Genomic DNA, 18387 nt, shown 5'->3' with positions numbered 1-18387 from the left:
ATGACGCAATGAGTATCCTTCTGACCTTAGAAGACAGAAGCCGCACTGCCGAGACGGACATTTACTGTGCCGATGAGCACTGTACAGCACGGTGCAGCGGTTGTAAGAGTTACTGAGATGCCGAGGCATCTGAGGACACATGCGCACGCTGACGCTGGCTAAGGACGGAGCACTGCAGTTCAGACACAGTGGAGATAAGGAAATGTTTTCTCTTCAAGTTGCATGCATTTTAGTCACAGTATCTGTTGGACTCAGAAGAGCAGTACGAGGCTTCATGATGGGGTATTGATGATGCAGGGGGATGCTCTAAGGAGGCGCTCTGATGGAGCCAGAGGTGTTAAGCAAAGAATGTTCAGTATATATCTTAACGAATATGCATGGTTGTCAAGAAACTTAGAAAGCTGCAAGGCTCTGCCTAAAAGATGCCTATCCCATTTTAAGCCAGTATTTCCCTTCGCGCCAAACTCCAGCTTGAGATAACTCTGTAAGACCCAGACACCCAGGCGTACCACACGTGCTTCATGCCTAGGGTTCGTCTGCTTTTCAACCCCAAGAAAGAAGAAGCAACCATTTTCTCCATGTAATAATTTAATATATGCCAGCCAAACAAAGTAGTTTATCTTTATTCAATTAAATAAAAACAGACCTGTCAGGTATATTATATAACATTCACTATATACACATGATTCAGGCGATGCAAGGTAATTCTAGGTATGCTAACTGTTCAACTATTAGTAAAACACGGAAGGTGTCAGGAGCCCAGAGTGTTCTGCTCACACTGGGTGCCTGCGTTTCTGTGGACAGTTAGAGGGACAGCCACAAGCCAGGACAGATATTACCAGTAAACGTCTGAGGGACAGAGGGCTGGGATGAGTCTAGCAGAGATTAACAGTCTCCTAAGTGTAGATAGCACACTTGACAGTTACGCTTTAACAAGTTCCTCTTCCATCATGTTCATGACGTCAAAGTTTTTGTTTGAAGCAACACCACCACATTTTATTTGTGAGTAGGGGTAGGTAGGGAATGTTCCTAAAATTGGCATAATTATTCTTAAAACAATAACAATAACAACAAGTACCTCTTTGGTGAAGCCTCGGTACCCACTCAGTTCACTGTAGTAATCTGTAAACAGGACTGCAGTACAGTGCTGGGCCTTGATTCCCACAAGGCCAGGCACCACAGCCTTTCTCACAGTCCTCTGAATGACTTCTAGAAAACATTCTAAAGCAGAAGAGTGAAGCAAAGGAAAACAAAGGAGGAGGAGATCCCTGTTTAAGAGTTTTTAAAAGTGCATAATATTTTGAATTACAAAAACTGTCAACATATGGGCGTGTTGGACATGAGACTGTTTTCCATCCCTTTAAAGAGAAAGAACACTTCACAATGAGGAGGGCTCCTGCCTATTGGCCAGGAAAGTCCCTCCCTCCCCGTGGTTTCCAGGTGCAGTCAGATGTGCAGTTCCTCTAGATCAGTTTCCACATTCTAAGCTGGAATACCATCTTATCTCATAGTTACGTGTAGGTTAAAATCATTGTCTTACTACATGTTGAAGTAGAGTCGTTAGTGTTTGGAGCTCTCCTTGTAACTCCTCAGTGCTGGCATGTTCAGTGCATCCATTGCCAGCAATGGATTTGGGCTGGGAAACTGGGTCCCAGTTTAGAGGAACTCAGGAAGAATGGGCATTCTCCAGCAGTGGTGGTCCATCTCTGTGCATGGATGGGTGTGTGTGCTCCCTTTTGTAAGTTTTTGGAGGGAGTTTGGGGATAAGTTGAGAAGTGCTTTGCCGTGGAGGAACGGGAGGCCCAGCAATGGAATGGAGGTCCACTTCCTGTGTCAGTGGTGGTGATGGCAGATGCCTTCTCGTGCCGTGAGGAGACGGGGTTTGAGGAGGTGGCGGTGTAAAGGGGGATGGGCTGTTTGGGAAGAAGGCATTGCCATGGTCACTCTTTTTGCCCAACGGGGGAGGTTGGAGATGTAATGGCGAGCTTGAGAAAACATCGGGTGTCCTCACAGGTTCTCGTGGTGGTAACAAGGGAGGGCTCTCGGGAGGATCTGATATAGAGGTCCGATCTGATATTGAGTATCGTGGTGAATAGGCTTTCGATGTGGGCTGCCTAGGAGGAATCGCTGGGGGGCTGTCCAAGTGCTTAGACATAATCTAACAAACGAAAAGGAACAGAACATGTTAATTTCTTTTGAAGAGCACCATAAATATAGTAAGTTAATTTGGAGTTTGTTAATTTGGAGTTTTCAGACATGCTACTGGCAGAATGTAGGGTACAGAATGTGGACTTTTACCAAATATGTTAATCAAGACGGTCTGTCCACACGCAGGGGAAGAAACTAATTTTGTCAAGATTAGCCAAAAGTTTCTTGGTTACTACTGACTGCCTATCACATAATGCACTAAATTCTACTTTAGCACAAACTATCCATTTCTTTTTTGCAGTGCTAAAGATTGAAGGCAGTGTCCATATTAGGCAAACAAACTACTATAGCCCTGTTAAGTTTTAAATGTATTAATTAATTAAATGTTTTAAAAGTATTAATTTTCATGAAATCTACAGGCCTTGACTTATCCTGCTGCTTCTGTTCTCTAGGCTGCTTAAGACCAAATAGAATTATTGAATAACTTGCAAAATAAACAATAAAAGGGGGAAATTTAAACAGGCAGGAAGTCTCATTATTATATGTCTTTAGGATCTAAATTAAAATCTAACCTAAAATTGAAATCTCTCCCTATCTGGCTCAGATCAGAGAGTAACTTTCAGCAGATACTCAGTACAGATGCATTTATCATATTCCTTCACACACACGCTACAGCCACACGCGCACACACACCCATACGCACACACGCGCACACACATTCGGGTCATTTTAAAAGAACTGCAGGAAGGCTGAAGAGATGGCTCAGCTGTTGAAGACGGGGTTCACAAGCAAACTATAAAGAACCACACTAAGCCAAGTTACTGTTCACCACCTGGTAGATAAGACTTGGTTTTTTCTCTTGGTAATGCTCATAGCTTTAAAAACTTATAGGGGTTTGCATGCATGCCCAAACTGCCTTTATAAGAAAAGACATAAACATCTTGCATGATAAATTTATACTTAATATTTGAACTGTTAAACCTAAGTACTCTGAGATACTAGCCTACTCCAGCAAGAGAGAGAACTGACAGTTAACAGCTGACAGCCACATCTAGATAACCGGTGCTTGGCTTTACCTTGGATGGGGAGGATTCCGCTGGGGCAGACTCTGGCCGTCTTCGAGGGGGGACGGGAGGAGGGACAGGCACTTCCTCGGTGCCCTTGGATAAACTTATAGATGAGACTGAAGCAGATCCTGTAAGGGTTAATTTAAAAGAGAGAAAGATTATGGAACTTTCATTTATTACTCTTGAAAAGACTTAGATGGAAACAGTACTGACTAAAGAAACGTGCTAAACTATCAAAAGCAGTTTAATAAACCAATACCCAATACTATTCCATTCATTAAAATAAACTGCTATAAAACCATGCAGAAATTTCTTAACAATCTTTTTTTAAAAGAAAAAGCTGCCTAAAATAATGGTTTTTTTGGAGGGGATTTTTGTTTCTTTTTGCACTTTTTGAACAAAATGGTACTACCATTGTTAATCTATAGTTGGAATTTTTAATTGGGTTAATGTTCAGATTTCTGTTGGAAAGGTAATTTGAAAAAAATCTTTGAAATGGTCTTTTTTTTTCCAACTGTGGTAGGTTCTTTTTTTTTTTTTTTTTTTTTTTCCCCTTTTGTTTTTTTTTGTTTTCAGGGTATCGTGCCCAGACTAGATAGTTTCTAGGGACAGTCTCTGACCTTGGCAGGGCTATCTCTCTTATATAACACAAAGGAGAGAATCTGCTGCTTCCTGAAGCCTATTCACAGTTTGCTTGGGTCCAGACGCCCTTAGCATGTAAACAAGATCAGAATCATCACATCTAATCCAAAAGCTGTTTCGAATGTCTACATAGAAAACCATTTAGAATGTCACAGGGCAGGGGTGCTCTGACAGTGAGAACAGGAACTTTCTAAAATCTAGTGATCCTGCGTAAGACCAAGGTGATGAGATGCAGAGAGGAGTCATTCAGTGGTGAAGGCACAATGCAGGCCCGAATACTTACGCTCTGAGAGACAACTTTGCTACTATTAGTTTATAAACTATGAGACATTAAGAATGTACTTGGCAGGCTTTCTTAATTCCTTTAAGCATTCTAATCCCACTATTAATATAACAGTAGGGAGCGTGAGGAGTGTTTTGTGCACTTATATCCAAATGGCCAACGTGTGTGTGTGTGTGTGTGTGTGTGTGTGTGTGTGTGTGTGTGTGTGTGTGTGTGTGTGTAGGCCAGAGGTCAATGTTGAGTGTCTTCCTCTTACTGTCCACTTTATTTTTTGGGATGGGTTTTCTCACTGAACCTGTAACCCACATTTTTGGCTCGGCTGCCTGGCAAGTGAGGCCCTGAGACTGGTCTGCCTCTGGCTCTCACAGCCTTGCAGTGCTGTGCTCACAGCAGGTGACATCAGGCCAGGTTTTCTGTGGATCTGGGAGATCAGATCCTCAGGCTCTCAGAGCAAACACTGCCCACTCCTCAGACCAACATTTTGGTCACCTATTTTTTAAGAAAATATATACAATTAATTTAGGTTGTAACTGATGTTTTTTAATGGATATATTTTGAAATCTTTTGTACAAAGAGTAATGCCATTGATTTGTTTAAAACATTAAAAATAGTAGGATTTATAGTGAGTTGTTAGTTTAGGGCTAAAGCAAGTAAGTACACCAGCACTTGATTTTATCTAAATATTTAGAGCTTGTAACTAGTTATAAGGTGGTCCTTAGCAAGTTAATGCAGGTATTTACCTGCTCTCTGCTGTCAGGAGGCTAAGTGCCCTTTGTAATTTAGACGGTGCAAGCTGCTTGCTTCTCTTTTAAAGTTGAGAATGAAGTATATTGAGAATTGTGTAGTTGGAAAAGAGAAGTGAGTTCTTTTAAGAGGAAAAAGCGTGAGAAGTAAGCATATAAATGCAAGGCAACTGTTTATGGTCAAAAGACGGTGCAGGGAGGCTCAGCAGGGAAGGTGCCCTCGGTCTGCTCTCATGCCAGAGCAGGAATCGGGTTTAAATCAGGTGTGCTGACTTGAGCACAGGGTAGTGTAACCTGGGTAAAGACGGCATCGCCGCCTCTGGAAAGGAAACAGGAAAAAGTTGTTTTCTCCCACTGATATTCTCAACTGACCCATAAAAAGTATGTAAGACGACACCGTGTTAGTTTTAAAGAATATCGTAATCATCTTTAGAAAAAGCTCATTAATGCGTTTGAGAAGAAAAAAAAAAGGAGTTAATATCGTATTGGGATTTTTGAAGTTTTTCTTACTTCTTAATATCATAAGTGAAAGTATTCGGGGTTGGGGATTAGCTCAGTGGTAGAGCGCTTGCCTAGCAAGCACAAGGCCCTGGGTTCGGTCCCCAGCTCCAAAAAAAAAAAAGAAAGTATTCATTAGAAAATGATGTGATGCTATAACACTGGCAGATTTTCACATTTGTCTATGTGTGTGTGTGTGTTGACTGTGTCCATTGGCACAGGATGTGTGATGACGTCAGAGGACAGGACACACGTGCAGCAGTCAGTTTTCCACCATGAGGAGTCCAGGGTTTGAATTTAGGCTTTCATGCTTGGTGGTAAGCACGTTGGCCTGTGCAGCCAGCAAACCTGCCTCGGAAGACAGTGTAAACTACAAAACCCAACGCAGCGAAGAGTTTAAAATAGACTCAAATCGTTTGCCAAAGACTAAAGGGAGAGTCATACAGATATTATCAGATTCCTTTGAAAACAAGTTCTAAGAACATGACATTGTCACAAAGCACTGAGAGCTCTGAATGTTTAAAAAGCTTCCCTACTCATAATCACTTAAAGATTTCAGTGTATTTGGCTCTTAAATTGTATTGAGGAAATTCCTAGATAAATTTGGAATGCCTAATTTACAAAATATTCTTTTAAGAAAAATTGTCTTTAATTAAATTAAGTCTTAATTTTTTTCTTTAAAGAAAAAAAATTAAAAAAAAAAAAGCACAGAAACATCAAAACAGTGGTTCTCAATCCTCTTAATGTTGTGACCCTTTAATACAGTTTATCACACTGTGGTGACCTCCAACCATAAAGTTATTTTCATTGCTACTTCATATCTGTAATTTTCCTCCTGTTGTGAATTGTAATATAAATATCTTTGGAGATGTTTGCCAAAGGGGCTGCGACGCACAGGCTGACAGCCGCTGCGCTAAAATGAGAGACTTGAGAGAGAACACCCCGGCGGTTCTGAATCGCCATCGGTCACTTCTTCACTACCAACACGCGGAAGACAACTACCCAAGCAGCTAAAATACTTCTCACACGAGGGCGCTGAGCTGATTATTTTAAAATTAAGATTTCCCTCTTACTTGTTTTTACACAATATGCAATAACTCATTTAATTTGGGACTTTTTTTTTCCAGTTTACTTGGTCAAGAGGAGGATAACTACATTCCAAATTCAGTCAGCCTTATGGCACTCTTTTGTTAACTTGGTTGCCTTCATAAGCCAGTATTTTACCACAGTACTTCCTTTTTATATGTATAAATAAGTAGCAATTTAGCAACACTAGTAAGTGGAGTAAAACTCATGTTTAAACTCTGAATGATATGAAGCTGGTGTCCTGATTTCCTTTCAGCCCTTCTGAGGAGCTGCAGTGGAGATCATGAGAGACGCAGTATGTTGCTTAAGCACTAACCTACTTGCATATTCCTCACTTCTGTTTTTATTTATTTAATTGTGTGTGCAAGTCATATGCATGCTGGAGCCTACAGAGGCCAGAAAAGGGCACCTGGTCTCTTGGGACTGGAGTCCAGGGACTGTGAGCTGCCTTCTGGGTACTGGGAACCAAATCCAGGGCTGCTTGCAATAGCAGTAAATGCTCTTAACCCACGAGCCAGCTGTCCAGCCCCTTTTATTTTTACTTTTAAAAAGTAAATAGTATACTTCTATAAAGCTAAGCCTCGAGAACATCACAACCAATATATTAATTCTAGTCAATCTAGCCTTTTGGAACATAAGTAATGGCTGCCTTCGTGCTAGAGGACTGCAGGCCGCAGTTACAGCAACCCTTTCCGACGGGGAAACATGGCTTCAGAAGGTGCTCAGATAGAGACAGCGCAGTGAGGAGCAACTGAAAGAAAGCAACCCCACAACTACAGATCTGTTGGTTCAAAGCAGGGGGTACCTTTAAGTAAATAGGCTACAGATGAACTTATCAAAAACATATGCACCAGCTCACTGTGTGCATAGTGTGCCTTCCATGCTCCTTAGTCACAAGCAAAGCCAAGGGAATGCTCAATACAAATACACTTTCTGTAGTGCAGAGATAAGACACACTTTGTACTGAGTGCAAATGCATGTGTGCATGTCATAGAAACAATTACACAGGATTCGGGGACAAATCTCAAAATACATCTGCAAAAGCTTATACATTTTTAGTTGTTTTCTTTAGGTTAGAAGAAGCCTCAAGGGGTTGGGGATTTAGCTCAGTGGTAGAGCGCTTGCCTAGGAAGCGCAAGGCCCTGGGTTCGGTCCCCAGCCCCGGAAAAAAAAAAAAAAAAGAAGAAGCCTCAAGCTCCACAGGGCACATAGAAAGTGTTTTATCAAGAACAGGAAAGTTGTGAGCAGACCTGGATGATAAAGCAGGATTCCCAAAGCAAAGGTTGGTCCTTTTTAGCTTTTGCTCAATGATGAGGCTATGCTGCCCCTGATGCTGCCCCTGATCAAGTCCTTGAGTGGAGTTTGATCAGCTAGGAAGCCAATGGGAAGAACATGTGGAGACAATCGCCAGAGGATTAAGGTTGATTTGATTGATCTAACAATAAACATTTGTGTGATGTTTTGTTAGGAGAGCTGCAAAGCTCCTCATGAAATACTTAAGAGTGGATGGTGCTTTGTAGAGAGTCAGTTAGTAACCTTCTAACCGCTAAACATCTTGCGCTTGTGTGAACTAAGATGTGCCATAAATAGAGAATGCACACTGGATTGTAAATCCTTAAGCAGGAATGTGCTGTGAACTGTTTCTATGCTTTCACACTGAAGTCCTTTTTTACATATTGGTTAAAGAAAGGACTCTAAGTTATGTCTGCCTTCTCTAATGTGGCTATTAGACGTTTGCAAACAAACATTGCTCTCACTGTGGTTGAACTGGGATGACAGAGCAGTCACTAGGACTTGTCTGGCCACGCTCTTCTTGGTATCACCAAGAACGACATGTGATCAGGACACTACAGTGAGCCTGAGGAAGGGTGATCTAACCGCTGGAATCTTATGAACTGGAAAATCAGAAGCCACCGCAGAATTTAGTGGGGATGGTATACCTTATATCCAGATAAAATAAATGTGTGGCTGAATAGATATTTCCTTTAGAAGCTGGGGTTCAGCTCCCAGCACCCACATGGCAGCTCACAATCATCTGCAACTCCCACTCCAGGGGATTTGCCGCTCTCTTCTGGTCTCTGCAGGCACCAGGCACCCACAAGATGTAGAGACATTCACACAGGCAAAAGACACATACACAGAAAATAAATAAAATAAAAAAACAAACCAGGGGGTTGATATTCTTTGAAGATTTTTAAGGATGGCCTCTGTCTCTTCTAGACGTGGGCAGTGTGCATTTGGATAGATTCAGAGTGTGTGTTCAGCAACTTTCAAAAACCTCCCAGTTCTAGGTTTTAGACTTAAAGAATTCTAGTATCTTCCAAAGCTCGGGCTTATGTATTCTTTGTACATGGATGAATACACACAGTTACCAAGGTTATCTGCACCTCTGGCCTGGGCAGTACTAACAACTGCTCAGAAGCACTTGAACTCTAGACTCACTTGAGTGAAAAGGGCTTGCGGAGTGGTCAGAATCGAACACGCTGCAGACATCTGTGTTACTGGAGGTGCTGGACGCAGGAGGCGGCGTCAGCGGTGTTCTCGGGGAGTTTGGTGCCGACGCTGTACTTTCTGTCTCACTCTCAGGGATCCGACTGTAGCTGATTTTCCTTGGCTCCTGCTGCAGAGGTGTGGGATGCCTCATGGTTCCTGGTCTTGGATTTGATGGACGAACACCAGGAGATTTTAGGGGATAGCTGTATTTTTTTGGCTAGAGACATCAAAAACAAAAGACAAACCACAGTACTTAAAACATCGTGGCTAAAAGGAAGGTGTTTTCTTTGTTTTCCTAATAAAATTCAACCAACACTTACGAAAATTGTAAATGAGCAATGTGAAGTGTCACGGTGGTTGAGAACAGAGCCCCGCCCCTGCCCAGTGCCGCGGTCACTGGGCTTTGTGGAGGACCTGTGCCGGGGGCTGTTAGAGTCGAATGTCAGTAACTGAGCTTTAATATGGATAGAAGTAACAGAGGGCTTGTTAAGGTGGTACCTTAGGGGATGGAAATTTTTCTGAAATACATAAGTACTATACAATAATTCCAGTTTTTAAAACACTATTTGAGGTGATTAGGCCTTGTTGGAAAAGTCAGAACAGCCATCATTAAGTGTGGGCAGGAGGACGTTCAGATCATGTGGACACTGACGGCTGAGTTGCTTGCATTTTGACTTGTGTGTGTGTTAATTCTAGGGCCTTTCCCGTCAGAATGAGCACTTCTCACTGCGGCCGACACACTTATGTCTAATGAACTATTTCAGGTTCATGCTTAGAAGCTGACTTAGAGTTAAAAGAAATCTGGCTTGAGTCACAGATGTTAGTAGTTTACTGTGACCACGTAGAAGCTACTTATATTGATTCTGACTCTTTCGATGAGTGGAGGAACAAATTCAGATTGAGTGAGAGGTGACACTGAGCCTAACCTTGGCACAGCACTGACAAAGTTCTACAAAGTAAAAGCACTAGTAAAAGCATTTTTATGCAAACTTTGCATTACTCATGGCTAACATTTCTAATAAGTCATTATTTAAAAAACTCCCAAGTATGCTGGAGGTGGAGGTGGGGGTGGGGGTGGGGGTGGGGGTGGCAGTGCACACCTTTATTCCCAGTACTAGGAAAGCAGAGGCAGGTGGGTCTCATGAGTTTGAGGTCAGACTGGTCTATAGAACAAGTTCCAGGACAGCCAGAGCTACAAAAAGAAAATGTCTCGAAAAACAAAAATAAACAGATAAGCCAAGTAAATATACTGATTGTAAATGAATTAGTATAAATTTCTTAAATTCCATGTCCTTGAAACAAATTTTAACTTTTGTTACAACTAAAAAAACAAACAATATAAATTGGTTACTTTTATCATTACATCATATTAGAATTTATTAAAATCAACATTAATGTTCACTTATTTGAAACCAGGTGGGGAAGCCCTCATTATATTTACTTATTAATCACGTGTGAGCGTCTTATTCCATCCTGTCCCTAAACAGTTTCACAGCCCTAGTCTACGAGACACATGGCGTGCGTAACTACAGCGTGGGAAGGTGTAAAGAGGAAACCTGTGGACTTGAATGCTTACAAATCTTGGAAGAGGCTTAGGGTTCCGTGGTTCTATTTCTAGGGATTTGTTGAATAGATAGTCTGTAAATTCTTTCTCCATGCTATTTCCCATTGGATTCAAGTTTTCAAAGAATCTCTAAAATAAAAGTAAAAAAAAAAATTATTAATATTAAAGATTTTAAATTCCTGAAAATATCTTAGGATAAGTTCAATATAAGAAAATTTGAGTTACTGACTATAAATTTTATTTTTCCTTTTCTGTTCTACAATATAACAGCCTTTATGAGGCACTGTATAAAGGTGATCAGGAAAATGTGTCCTCACATGATTCGTCTTACCTTGATGTCTGACTCTACCCGTAAGCAGTACGGCTGGTTTTGGTACTGCTGGATCTCTCCTGTTATCTCGGCCACTCTCCTCCTCTTGCTGAAGTTGATAAGCTCTTTTCCATGTCTTCTTAGGACCTCAGGGTTGCCTTCTTCTGTTTTCAAGATATTTGTGAGATAAATTCCTAGAAAAACCCAGGAAATTACTTCATTGATAAAGAAGGAAGAACACAAGTTTTTTCCTTCTCACTAACTGTAGGCATAATGTCCGCAGTGATAATAGGCAAAGGAGCAGTGCCCAGATATGCCTCTGCATTAAACCCGTCTAGAAAATACTTAAGTTCTACAAACATTCAAGGAAAGGGAGATCAAGTTTCAGAAATAGATTATTTTTTAGAAAATAATGGCTTCCGTCCTCACTGTTATGTGGCTTGTGTTGAAGAAACTCAACAATGCTGTCCCTGATGAGGCACTGCCAGAGAGAGGGAACTCGTCTCAGAGTACACTTCCTGCCTTTCCAGTCCTTAGTCTTAGAGTTTGGAGTGGCCATGTTTGAGCAGGCTTATTTGTGGAGATGTAGGAAAGGTTTCGAGTCTACCGAGCACAGGGTGACATAATGCGTGCAGATTTTAGACTTGGTGCACCTGGTGCTATAGGTTGGTCTCCAGCCGGCCGTGTAGCTAGGGCCCTTCTCTCTGGCTGCAGCCCCTGAGCCCTGGGGTTACAGGTGTGCATCCCACGCCTGCTTCAGGCAGGCAGGCGCCCTTCCTTCTAACTGAGCTCCACCTCAGTGCACCCCTGTCTTTATCTGACCCAGGAACACTTTAGTTCCTTCCTGGCACAAAGGTTCTAGAGCCAGCCATGCTGCTCTCTACCTGTGCTGTCTTACATAAACTGCTCAGCCTCTCCGTGCCTCAGTTACTCATCTGTATACAGGCTGAGATTGGCCTGACAAAAGAAGAAAGTGTGGTTGCAACTGCTAATGTTGGTATCTGAATATTACTTTTCTTTCTTGTTTTTCCTCCCAAATTACACACTGCCTCTTTTTCCTTTTCTTTTCTTTTTTTTTGATGAAGGGGTGGAAACAGGCATGTGTGACTACCTGAGTTCATTTACTGAGTACAAATGTACTGCCTTTCTGCTACATTTAGGTATAGCAAATGAAAATACACTCTGTGTGTGTGTGTGTGTGTGTGTGTGTGTGTGTGTGTGTGTGTGTGTGTGTGTGTGTATAAAATAAGGTAACATTGACACCAATACTTGTTTGGTTTGGGCACATGATTTATCTGTTTATTTCTCAGCACCAAGGCCACTCTTCAAGGTATGTTCACAAAATAATTACTGTGTGTTGTAGTAAGCATTGTGCTTTCTAACAACGTCCTTAAGAGTGTGCATATGCAATGGTAGCCAGTATCAGCTTTCCAAATTCGGCAAAACTTGCAGTGTTTGTAGATAGTAGCATCTGGTACTCAGTTTGTGAAATGTCTTTTGTTAAGTTTAACTTTTGCTAGGCATTGCGGTGCAGGAATAGTAGGCCATCCGAGTACACAGTCAGTCTCTGAGAAAAAGGGAAAAGCTTAACTTTTATCTAGGAGATAAGAGGTTAGAAACATCTTTGCATTTTAGGACTGCTAGCTGTACTGACTGGCAAAGAAGAGTAGTGTGCAGCTCTCATACTCTGTGTGCTTGGAAAGGACAGAGGGCATGAAATAAGAGGGTAGTAGGCCTTAAGACATTAGTACTGGGACTCACGAAGTGGCTCAGGGTTTACACATGGCCTTGCTTTCTCTATCACAGGGCTCAAGTCAGGTTCCCAGTACCCATATCAGATGACTCCCAGGGACCTTTAACTACAGTTGCAGGGAATCCAACACCCTCTCTTGGCCTCTGAGAGTCCCTTCCCTTCAACAATGGTTGGTGTACATGTACGTACACACACACACACACACACACACACACACACACACACACACACACACACACACAGGACATCGCAGGAAGGCATTGAGTTCTGTACTTAGGAAGACTGAATGTGACTGGTACAGTGAACAGGATGTCCACATGTGTTATATAAAAAAAACATTTAGATAAAGTTGTAAAAATACAAGAAGCACTTTGGGAGACATCAGGATAAAATTTGGAGAAGTATTTTATGCCTGATTAATGACTAGCCAAAAGAATAAAATCATGGTAGTGCTGTCCGAACTTCGATGATCAAATACTGCATTTATATAAATGTTTAAGCATATGTGACTTGCAAAGAATATTTGTATATGGACACATTTAATAGGACCTCAATACTATATAGTAGCAGGCCTAATTATTTTTATTTTGTTTATTTTGTTTTTATGTGCATTTTGCCTGCATGTATGCCTAGGTACCACATGCATGCCTGGTACCTATGGGGTCAAGAAGAGGGAGTTACAGTCAGTTGAAACCACCATGTGGTACTAGGAATTGAACCTGGGTCCTATCAAAGAACAGTCAGTGCTCCTAAATGCTGAGCCATCTCTCTAGGCCCACCAAAGTTTGATTCGAGAAAAGAGAGAGAGGAGGGAGGGAGGGAAGGAGGGAGGGAGGGAGGGAGGGAGGGAGATGTGTGTCTGTGGATATGTAGATACTATGCAAATCTAAATGTCACTGTGTCTATCAAATACTAGTCTAAGTGGCCAAATTCTCTTCTGTTCTAAAATAATACGGATTCTTTCATTCATTCAAAAAAACATTTGTGATGCCTCCATATATCAGGCCCATGGCTAGGTGCTAAGACCAGACAAGACACTGGCCCAGAGTTTTCCCTTTGAAGACCAAGAACCTAAGCCTGGGTGGCGTCCGCAGAGGATTACACTGCACCAGGGTGGGAGCAAACTGCCAGAGGACCAAGAACCTGAGTCATGCTTGCCCTTCCTTGTTATTTGTATCACAATGCTCTGTCTTCCTGTCCCTACACAACTCCAGAGCGTGTGAAGGACCTGGTGACATTCAGGAAACAACACACTGATCACAGGTGATGATGAAAGAGTCACATTAACTTTACAGATAGCATGTGGCTACTGTACATGCTAGTGTAAGATTATTAAAGTATAAAGTGTAATGCAAAACACATACAACGTGCACATAAAAAGACCTAAAGCAGGCCAGGCGTGCTTTAAGCCGAGCACTCAGGAGGCAGAGGAGGAACATCTCTAAGTTTGAGGTCAAACAGTGAGTTCCAGGATGGCCAGGGCTTCACAGAGAGAAAAACAAAGAAACAAACAAAAACCCACAAGCAAATGTAAAAATATTTAGTTATGAAGTTCAACAGTGAAATAAGAGAAAATGGATACACTGAGGAAAGTATCAGGATTGCCACTGTTCTACGCACCACAACTTAAGACTACACAGAAAACAACAGAGATGAAGATACAGCTAGGAGAAAATGTATGACTGCATTTAAGTCAAACACAGTAAGACAGATCAATTCCTAAACCTTCAGAAGAACGCTCACCCAAGCACGCACACAAGCAGAGAGAGGGGCTGCTCCAAGAGCTGGATACAGCCCAGGCAGGGCACTTCCCTGGCAGGCATAAGCTCGGGTTCCACCCCTAGCACGGAATGGGGAAAAGGGTGTGTGGGGGAGAATACAGAAAGTGTAAAATGTAAGGAACCTCCAAGAAGGCAACAGACAAGCCCCATCTTCACTCTCTGTGCAAGAAAAACAGATTCGGACAGGACAGTCAGTCTTGGAAGAAGAAAGGCGTTCGTCCTCCAGTGCCAAGGAGGGCAATAAGGAGCTGGTAAAAATGAAAGTCTAATGTGCTGCAGACTGCCTCAGAGGCACGGCAGTGAATGTCGACATGTGTTTGTTAGCGATTAAATACAAGTGTGGATGCTGTAATCATGCTGCTGCTTCTTCCTTTATCAAACTAAACCACAAGGTTGGTCAAGGTGCTGCACATCTCTTTATCCCAAGAACCAGGAGTGCTGAGGCAGGAGGATTGCAGCAGTAACAAAAATAATATGGCTACAAAGACATGAGTGATATGATATGTGATGGCTGTCAGATGGCACTTGAAAGTGAATCATGTCTCTCTCTGAGTGAGGTCAGTGAGGTCAGAGGGGTTCAGCTCGCGCTGCACCTGGAGTGTCTATAGATGTCCTGGGTTCCAAGTCTAAAGGGAAGATTTATTTCCGGACCACATATTCCTTACATCTATGGCCTGACTGATGGACACACTTTGTTTTGTTTTCAGATAGGATCTTGCTATGCAGCCCAGGGTGGCCTCACACTCACATCTGTCACCTGAAGGTTATCTCACAGTGTGTGTAGTGAACTGACATTTTGTTTGTGACTCCCAAAACAAGGCCAGATATGCAGTTTTCACTTGTGGTATCACCTCAACAAGTTTCAATGTCCATTGTGGATTCTTACATTTAGGACGCTCAATCTATGCTAGGTCTGAACCTTTTTGTAAAAGTCTTAACAAGAAGAATATGAAAGGACTCAGGTGCTATTTTCTACACTCATTTAATAACATGTTTTATCTAGAAGCATAATAACAATTAGGAATAAAGACTTACCAAAGAAAGGCACACATGGTGGATTAATAGATCTGAGTTTTGCCAAATATTTCTTATAGTGATCTTCACTCAACTCATGAGCTTCTTCTAAAATTTTCTTTTGTCTACTTGGTATTTGCTATAATAATAAAATTAAAAGTCAGGAGGGCTCACTTTTACAGGAACTGCAAATCTTGCCAAAACGAACAAACAGAAAACCCAAAACCAACCAACCAACCAAAAACTCAAAAGAACAGCTAACCACAATCACTTTTGACTCCAAGAATGTTAATATTGTTTTTACTTTTAATTTATAATATATATATTTTGAGACAAGGTCTCAGCATGTATCTCTAGCCAGGTTGGAATTCATTATGTAGATCAGGTTGGCTCCAAAGCATGGAGATCCACCTGCCTCTGCCTCCCCAGTGTTGGGAATAAAGGCTTGAAGGACCACACCTGGTTAACTTTGAAAAAAACCTTCCTCATATACTTTAGAACAAGCTTAAAAGTGTGCATGATCTACTCTATCTTGTTATCCATCCTACAATTTACGTGAATGTTTAACTGGGCATTACACGTGAGCTGCTGAACGTAGGTCAGCAAGTGGGCTCAGCACGAGCCTGGTGATCTGAGCTTGACCCCAGATCCCATCAAGAGGGCGGAGGGAACCTACTTACTCCACAACATGCTTTGAACCACCAGATGTGCCTATGGCAGACACCTGAGTGCACACACAAAATTAAGAAAATAAGATGTTGATTGTTTTTCTTCTAACAAGTTGGAACCTATGAATGAATTTTAAGGAGAGCACTTAATTTTAAAAGAGAAAACAATTCATTATGAAATTTAGGTAAGTCCAATATTTAACCTAGAACTGAAAAAAACTGAGACATTTAAGTATTAAGTATCATAACTGTTAACATTCTGATTTTCCATTTATATCAGCAGGTATTAGTTATACACTGGCAGGCTTCATTACACCATCTGCATATATCTCCCTCTCCTTCTTCCCCACCTCTCTCCCTTTCTTTTGGTGATCCAGTGAGTAATTTACAGTTGCTTATAGGAGCATGGGTGAGGGGTTACTTATGAACCCAGGACCTTACCTGTAGTTATACTACTGAATAATATGTCTCTCCCTCTCTCAGCAACCACTAACCGCAACGACATGCTGTGGAAGAGATGGGACCTTATAATCCCCACCCAACTGCCATGACATCATGCTGATGGGCAGTTTTGTACAGGCGTTATGCTGAGGATCACAGGTGCCGAGACTATAATAGTCATGTCATACAATTCCTAAGTTCATTTTAAAACACATGTACACACTTACCTCAAATGTGTGGTCCAGTCTGTAAACAGGTGACGAGTTCATAGCACTGACAACTTCCAGGACACCATTGAAGTTGTTCAGCTCTTGAAAGACTTGTAGAATCTCAATTATTCGACTCACTACTGCTACTCTTTCTTCTAAGTTCTCTGTTTCTACAATACATCTAGAAATTGAAACAAACTAGAAATTAAAATTTTTATTTCCCTAAAACTATGATTCAAAGTGTTCAGTCTGACTACAGAAAGACATATTTACACTAATGGGCTGGACAGGAGACTGCAGAGAAAGGCACTGGGAGCTGCTCTTTTCTGACACCTACACCGTGATGGAGACAAGCATTTTCCTCCTTACCTAGCGCATCCTCTGTGTCCGCTGTAAAATCTCACCAGATGTGAGTCTCTGTCATGAGGTATGCTCTAGGCATGTTTACCTTTGCTTCCTTTGTGTGCACACACACGATCCTATTACAGTGATTCATTTCTCTGCCTGAGAGATAAATCTATCACTCAGAAGTGTGCAATACCATATCCAGATTAATTTTGCTTTTTGATATATAGAAATAATTGGTTATGTTTATAGAAATAGCTTTTAAGATAACCATTAGTATGATGCAAAGTTGAAATGTTTTACTTAAAATTAAGTAATACTGGCAAGCAGGGTAGCTGATGGTATGGTATTACCATGCATGGGCTCTGGACTTAATTCCCCAGAGCAAGAAGCAAACAAAATACACTACTTAGAGCCAAAAAAAAAAACAAGCACTTTTATAAAAAAAGCACAATATATAATATTGGTTTATTATATATAGTATGATATGGCATATATAGTATATGTTATATCTTTATTTTCATATTAAATAGGCCAGCACTTGGATGGCTAAGGCAAGACTGCCAATACATTGGTTTGAACCACACACTGAGCTCCAGGATTGCCTGGTCCACACAGACAGACCTTGGATCAAACTCAAACACACACACACATACACATACACACACACACACACACACACACACACACACACACACACACACACACACACAAAATTGCCTAGTTAACACAATCTTTCTATTTAAGAGAACTTTTTACGTATTAATAATAAATTGCCAGTTAAAAAATTTAAATCGAGTTTTCAGTGACATTAATAGTTTATAATTTAAGAAATTTAGTTCAAAACTAAATACACATTAAATGTTTAAAATGTAAAGCCAGCCTTAGATTATATTATTTCTTGATGAGGCTAATATATAATATAATACTAAGAATAAAACCTCTATACTTAAAACCATCAAAGGATATGGCTTATAACATTAAACATGCTAACATATTTAAAGAATTATGTACAAATATTCTGCCTCCCTTACTAGGTGAGTAATTAAGAGCACGTGAGACAAGCATGCTTTCTATCTTAACTCGTGTGGTTACCAAGTATAAAGATTAAGGTCAGTGCTCTTGGGTCCAATTCTGCTGGACTTGTGGCTCAGGACCACTGAGATGAGTAGAGAAGACTCTGTCACTGAAAAGGAGTGTGATGCTTTCCTTCCCTTACTCGACTATTAGAGACCGGAAGGGCACTGCACGCTCTCCCGTTAGTTACACTCTCTTCCCCAGGGTGACATGTTTCAGTAACTATGGTGAGAAAGGGCCTCTGTGTGTTTAAATATATCAACTT

General features: G+C 41.3%; 1 protein-coding gene across 1 annotated transcript in view; it reads right to left on the bottom strand.

The window, feature by feature from the left end:
• Window positions 1-570: 570 nt before the first annotated feature.
• The window catches only part of Sos1 (SOS Ras/Rac guanine nucleotide exchange factor 1), a 76048-nt gene continuing 58231 nt past the window's right edge, over window positions 571-18387 (bottom strand). The window contains exons 16-22 of the mRNA XM_032908829.1: window positions 16719-16881; window positions 15404-15521; window positions 10856-11028; window positions 10537-10653; window positions 8910-9177; window positions 3225-3343; window positions 571-2158 (exon numbers count right to left, since the gene is read on the bottom strand). Of these exons, the coding sequence (XP_032764720.1) occupies window positions 1667-2158; window positions 3225-3343; window positions 8910-9177; window positions 10537-10653; window positions 10856-11028; window positions 15404-15521; window positions 16719-16881 (1450 nt within the window). The 3' untranslated portion in view covers window positions 571-1666. The remainder of the gene's footprint in view (window positions 2159-3224; window positions 3344-8909; window positions 9178-10536; window positions 10654-10855; window positions 11029-15403; window positions 15522-16718; window positions 16882-18387) is intronic.

This window comes from Rattus rattus, chromosome 7 (genome assembly GCF_011064425.1).
Source record: "Rattus rattus isolate New Zealand chromosome 7, Rrattus_CSIRO_v1, whole genome shotgun sequence".
In the NCBI taxonomy this organism is placed as follows: Eukaryota; Metazoa; Chordata; class Mammalia; order Rodentia; family Muridae; genus Rattus; species Rattus rattus.
This window is presented reverse-complemented; position numbering and strand designations above follow the sequence as displayed.